The 6,255-nt window shown below is 62.8% G+C and overlaps 1 protein-coding gene across 1 annotated transcript; it reads right to left on the reverse strand.

The window, feature by feature from the left end:
• Positions 1-704: 704 nt before the first annotated feature.
• KLHDC8B (kelch domain containing 8B) lies at positions 705-6,161 on the reverse strand (the record flags this gene model as incomplete). Its single annotated transcript, XM_026659312.2, has 3 exons — positions 705-1,658; positions 4,667-4,768; positions 5,893-6,161. Coding segments are annotated over 3 exons (568 nt in total), but the record flags the coding sequence as incomplete, so codon positions are not given.
• Between the last annotated feature and the right edge of the window lie 94 nt (positions 6,162-6,255).

The raw sequence follows: 6,255 nt of genomic DNA on the forward strand, positions 1-6,255 counted from the left end.
CCCCAGTGTGATTTTTGGGTAAGATCTAAGTTATATATTGACCTGAGTGTGTGGCTGGTCCTTTGGGACCAGGAGAAGCTTTTATTTGATGAGACTGGTTGTAAAGAACCACTCACCTTTAAATCCAGTGTTTTCGGTGGTAATACAAGGACTGGGATGCCTAAGGAAACTGCTTTTATAACTTCTTGTTAGCCGGTGGGGTGAAACAGACGTTGACATTTGTGGCTGGTTTGGTATATCCTATGGGGGATTAGCCACCACTCTTGGGGTGTATCTGCCCTATTTCTCAGCAGTTCATCCTGAGTTTGGCATCCGCAGTTGTGACCCACTGAGGTACGGGTGCAGGTGACATTTGGGGTTTGTTGTAATTCACCATCAGGAATGTGCCAGCTGAGACTCACAGCACCCGTAAGGGCTGAGTGACGCTGACGTGCTTGGTACTGCTTAGGCCAGATGGCGTTTCTGAACTGCCCCTGTTCCTTGCCATGGAATCTCAGGGCCTGGTCCCCTCTCGGTAATGGTCTCAAACCTCCCCGGAGCAGTAGAGTTCGCCCCCTTCACTCTCACTGAGGGCTTGAAGCTGACTGGCTTCTGGGGGTGCCTCCCATTTACCATCCCTTGTACCCCCCACTTTGCCCTGCAAACTCTGGCATTGTCAGATCAAGCAGCAGGAGAGACCTTGACAGACACGGCTTCACCAAGAGTCAAATTCCACTTGTTTCATTTATTTGAGGTGCTACAGCACCTCCTAGGCACTGAGCTACAGGGCACCGTATGTGCTACATGGGACACAGACCAGGGCTACAACAATACAGCACTGACTAGCAGCTCACGCCTCACTGCCCCATCGCCTCTCCTCTGGCCTCCCGCGAGTCACTGGTGCTCCTCACTGCGCAGCATAAGACATCTGCACAAAGACACCACAGACATCCACACTGGACAACAGGCAGCTCAAACCAGCTCCCCCACCCAGGGGCTGGCTCTCCTCCCTAGAGACTGTGAGGGACAGATGGACGGACACTGGAGCTCCATGAAAGGAGGTGGCTGCACTGCAGGCTTCTCCCATCCCCGAAGTGCAGCGCTGGCGACAGGACCTGACACCTGAGAGCCAGCTTTGGGCTCCCCAGGATCGCCAAGTCCCTTCAGCTACTCTGGGGAGCCACACTGCACCCCTGCATTGAAGCTCCTTCCAGACTCCGCTGCTGCTTGCCCTGTCCTGCTTCTCTCCTGTCCCCCAAGAACAGTCCGACCGCTCCCATCTCTGAGCTACGCTAGAAAACGAATTTCAGCTTCTGAAAGCCTAACGAGCAAAAGACGACGTCACTGCTTTGGTGCCCCAGGTCAGTAACTACGAGCTACACACCAGCTCCAAAGAGTTTGCTCTCCGCGCCCACGCGCACCCGTCGCCAGCTTCAGGCACTTTGCCCTCTGTTGGTGGGATCCTTCTGCCAGGGGCTCCCTTCAGGCCCCTTCCCGCAGGCACAGAGCCTCGACCGCGCCGCTGGGGCCCTGCGCCACCCCTCCGATCACGAAGAGCAGGCTCGGGGCCTGGTAGCTGGAGCAGGAGCAACGACCGGTGGGCATGGAGGGCAGCAGCTCCCACTTCTTCCTTGGTATGCTAAATCCTTCCACTGAGCCCAGGGGAAACGACTGGTTCCCTGCAAGAGAGGAGACATTAAACCATCACTGGGCAGCAAGAGAGGAGGAGAGAGACCTGGGTGTGGGTCAGTCAGTGGGACAGAGCTGTGAAAAAGGCAAAGGCCAGCCTCGGCTGTGGAGACAGAGAAGTCTGAGTGCTGCTGGGACGCTGTGTGCAGCTCTGGGCACCCGCGTTCAGGACAGAGGAATTTAAACTGGATCCGGTGCAGAAGAACGGGGAGCGTCTCGTGAGAGGAGACTGGGAGAGCTCAGCTTGTTGGCCCAGCAGAGAGAAGGCCGAGAGGGGAGCTGAGTGCCAGAGACCCACCAGGGAGGACGAAGAGCTATTTAAGCTCAAGTACAAAGTTGGCCCAAGAACCAAGGGGACAAGCTGGCCAAGAAGACGTCAGGGTGGACACTGGAAGTCTGTATCCATCCGAGGGGGCGGCTCTGGGACAGCCACCCAGTAGGAGCCGTGGGGCAAACAAACAACGTAACTAGTTTTAAGAGATAACTGGACACATTTGCGTGAGATAGTCTGACAGGGCGGCCTGGGGTGCGAGGGCAGGGATCAGAGCCCTGCGGGTCCCTACCAGTTAATGCTGCATGTTCTTAAAATCGAATGCCACAGCTGGTCCCTGCCCGCGCCATCCCCTCAGCCAACGCCACAGGCTGAGCGAACGCGCTGTACCCCGGGCCCTGCCCTCCCCGTCCCTTCAGCCAACACCACAGGGCCGAGGGGACACGCTGTACCATGGCCCTGCCCTCCCCGTCCCTTCAGCCAACGCCACAGGGCCGAGGGAACGCGCTGTACCACAGGGCCCCCCACGCCATCCCCTCAGCCAACGCCGCAGGCCGAGCGAACGCGCTGTACCACGGGCCCTGCCCTCCCCGTCCCTTCAGCCAACACCACAGGGCCGAGGGAACGCGCTGTACCATGGTCCTGCCCTCCCCATCCCCTCAGCCAACGCCACAGGCAGAGCGAACGCGCTGTACCACGGGCCCTGCCCTCCCCATCCCCTCAGCCAACGCCGCAGGGCTGAGGGGACGTGCTGTACCACGGGCCCTGCCCTCCCCATCCCCTCAGCCAACGCCGCAGGGCTGAGGGGACGTGCTGTACCATGGGGCCCCGTGTCATCCCCTCCATGAACACCTTAGGACTCGGAGGATGCGTGCTATCACAGGGCCTTGCCCCCAACTTCCCGGCCGCCAGCATTGTGGGACTGAGATGGCGGGAGGACAGAGGTCTGTCAGGGAGCACCACAGATGAGCACAGGGGGCAGAGTTAAGGTGGTGTATTTCCGGACGTGAATTCTGCCCCGATGCTGCATTCCTGCTATTGCTTTGCACAGCTGTGCGGCTATGGGAGAGGGGTGCGACATCCTGCGCAGCACAATTCCCCTTCACTCCCTCTCGCTTTGCAGGTTGCTGAGCTGTGAACATATGGGGGGATGAAAAGCTTTTGTGAGCTGCCTGTCAATCTGCCACCTGCCTCCCATCCCCCAGCACTGCGCAGGTAACTGACTTGGCACAAAAGAGCCAGGAATGGAACCCAATGGATTTTTCTGTCCATTTGCAGAGCTCATTGTTCCCAGTGAATAGGAACGGCTCCGGCTGTGCCGCACAGCACAGAGCAGGAGACAGTCACCGCAGGACGCCGCAGGGCACCTGGGCTGCCCACACAGAGCTGCTCTGCCCTGTGTCTGCTGCAGCACGTTGCAGAAATTCAGCTGTCTGCTTTCACCAAGTTAACAGACCCTTGCTAGGAGAGCCAGGGAGCACCCTCTGCCCCCAGCACGCTCCTGCCCTGTTCCAGTTCTCCGAGCTGAGAGGGGCAGGGGCAGGGACCGGGAACGGCTAGGTGCTCCTCCCAGACGCCGGCCTGCGGAGAGTAGCTGAACAGTGCCCCATCCAGCCATCCTGCTGCATTCCCCCGCTACACCACGGCACTCCCTGCTGGAGAGCGGGGACAGAGCCCGCTGCAGGCAGCACCTTCACACTAGCAGCAGCCCACCATGGCTCCAGCCAGCAGCTGCCAGTGATTTCACTTTGCTGGGAAGGCAGAGCCTGTGTTCCTCAGCCGGCACCCACCGCTCAGCTCCTGGCTGCCCTGGGGGCCCCCGGTGTGAAGGGGGAGCTGCTGAGTGCTCACCACCCAGGTAAAAGCCCCCCCAGTGAGCCGGAGCTCAGCATCCCCATCTGACCGTGCCGTGGTGCCAAGGCACCATCCCTACCAGCCCAGCCCAGCCGTGGGAGACACGCTGGCGTACTTCTGCGCTGGCCTCGCATCCCACATGGGGCGCTGCTGCCTGCAGGGCTCCCCCCCGTCTCCATCCCTGTCTAACCTTCCCCAGGCCTGGCCCGCCCCGGAAGTGTGGCGCTCCCTGAGTCCTACAGCGGCTTCGGATCCAGTGGGCATGTGCCTTCCTGGCAGGTCACCACGGCTGGGCACAGAAGTGAGGGGAACACCTAGATGGATGCCGCATCAGGAGCGGGTGCCAGCTAGTGAGACCGAATAAGGCACCAATGTTTACACAGAAGCAAAAGTCGGGCCCCGTCCCTGCTCTTCCTCACCCTCCTCAGGAGGGGAGCTGGGCCATCTCCGGTCTGACTGCACGGGGAGGGCAGAGCGGCCAGGGAGGGGCCCCTGAGGACAGCACGATGACAAGATGATCCCAGTGCCCCCAATAGAGACTGATGGAGCAGGGGCTGGGTGGGAACAAGGCCTGGAGCCAGAGGAGACGCTGGGACCCAGGATTCAGGGAGCTCTCAGCCCCCCAGAGAAACCCCTTGAACTCGGTGCCCTAGCGCGAAGGGGGAAGGGGAAGGGCTGGCCGCCGGCACCGCAGCAGCGAGCTCAGCTCCACTAACACAGAGCAGCGTGTGCTGGACGGCACGGCCCCCGACATGGGCCTGGGAGGGGCAGGTCTGTCTGCACAGCTCCCTCCCCAAGAGGCTGCTGCTTGGCTCCACCCTCCAGCGAGTCCCAAGCACAAGCATGACCCCCCCGGTCCTCCCCCCACGTTACCGAGGCCTCCGGCCGCCACCACTCGCCCGCCGAGGCAGCCAGCCACGAAGTCGGCTCTCTTCTCCCGCATGCGCACGGCGCGGCCCTGCTTGCTCCAGGCCCCTGCGGGAAAGAGGCAGCGTCAGGCTCGTGCTGCTGCAGCGGGTAGAAGAGTCTCGCCGGGGGCTGGGCCCTGGGCAACTTCCCCCGCGCACCTCCCTGCTGGGTCTGAACGCAGGGACGGAGCCAGGCCAGGCAGCCTCCGGAGACTCGCCCGGGGTACTTCTGCGCACAGGAATGGGACCCCCGGCCCCCTCCCCGGGGGATGAGACAGCTGGGGCAGGGCCCCCCCCCCCCCCCGCTGCTGCCATACCTGTGCGGCTGCTTCACTCACGCCCTGGCACCTCCCAGCGCCCAGGAAACAGGCCTGCCCTGGGCACAGTGCCAGGGGGTCGGCTGCGGGCCCTCGCTCTGCCGTATCAGCAGCTTCCAGCTGCCGTCGGCATTGTTCCCTCCTGCCACGGACTGCACGTGCTCGCGGCGGTGTGACCAGCACCGAGCCCGGAGGTCCTGCTACACGCAAGCCTGTCTGCCTAGCCCTGCCTGGGGTACTGCAGCTCGGGCTCCTGGGCCTCTCTGCCGGGTCCCCACCGGCTGCTCCTGCCAGCCAGCTGGCGCTGCGGGCAGGGTTCTCACCAGCCCCCACGGCAGGCTCCCAGGGGAGCTCCGGCAGCGTGGGACTTGGGGGCTCCATGGGGGGACGCTCCCTGTCCAAGAGGGGGGCAGAGAGCGCATCTGGAGCCTGGGCAGGTGGGAAAAGGCAAAGACTTGCCTCACTCCCAGTAAAGCCTTTGATCCTGCCCCAGGCAGCTCCAGGCCCTGCTGCCAGGCCGTCCCTGGGCTCGGGCGTCCCGTGGCCACGGAATGGCCTCTGGCTGGCGCAAGGTCCCCAAGAGCAGGGGAGTGAGCAGCCAGGCCGAGAGACTGACAGGCGCCTAGCCGGGCACGGCAGGGGATTTACACCCACCGTTACTCCCTCCCGGCCCCAAGCCAGTGGCTCGGCAGTTGGGCCAGTCACAGGGAACGGGACTTACAGAACAGGAGTGTGAACAAGGAAGCTAAGCATGGAGCTGGATCGGAGGGTCCGTCCCACTATCTGTGGGCCCTGCCGGGGGCCCCTCTCTCTGCACCCCAGCTGGCCACAGCAGCTGGCTGGGTCCAGGCACGCGATCCTCACGCCAGCTCACCCTGCTCCGGGTCGAACATCTCCACCGTGTTGACAAAGTGGGGCCGGGAGTAGAAGTTGTGGGGTCCCGGTTGCTGCAGGCCCCCAAGGCTGAAGAAGCAGCCATCAGCCATGGCGCAGCCGGCAAAGGCCCGCCGGCTGGGGACGCTGGGATAGCGCGTCCAGCTCCTCGTCTCCAGGTCGAAGGCCTCGAAGGCTGTGACGGGCAGTTTGCCCTGCCTCCCCCCTGCAGAGGGAGGAGATGCTGAGAGGGGCCTGAGCCGCCAGGGCCTTCACCCCACCCCCACATCGCCCCGCCCCCACGCTTCCTAGTCCAAGGGATGGGGGTCAACCCCAGGCTGCAGGTGCTCTGCAGAGCATGGGC

Source organism: Terrapene carolina, unplaced genomic scaffold, assembly GCF_002925995.2.
Source record: "Terrapene carolina triunguis isolate 2854851 unplaced genomic scaffold, T_m_triunguis-2.0 Scaffold627, whole genome shotgun sequence".
Classification (NCBI taxonomy): Eukaryota; Metazoa; Chordata; order Testudines; family Emydidae; genus Terrapene; species Terrapene triunguis.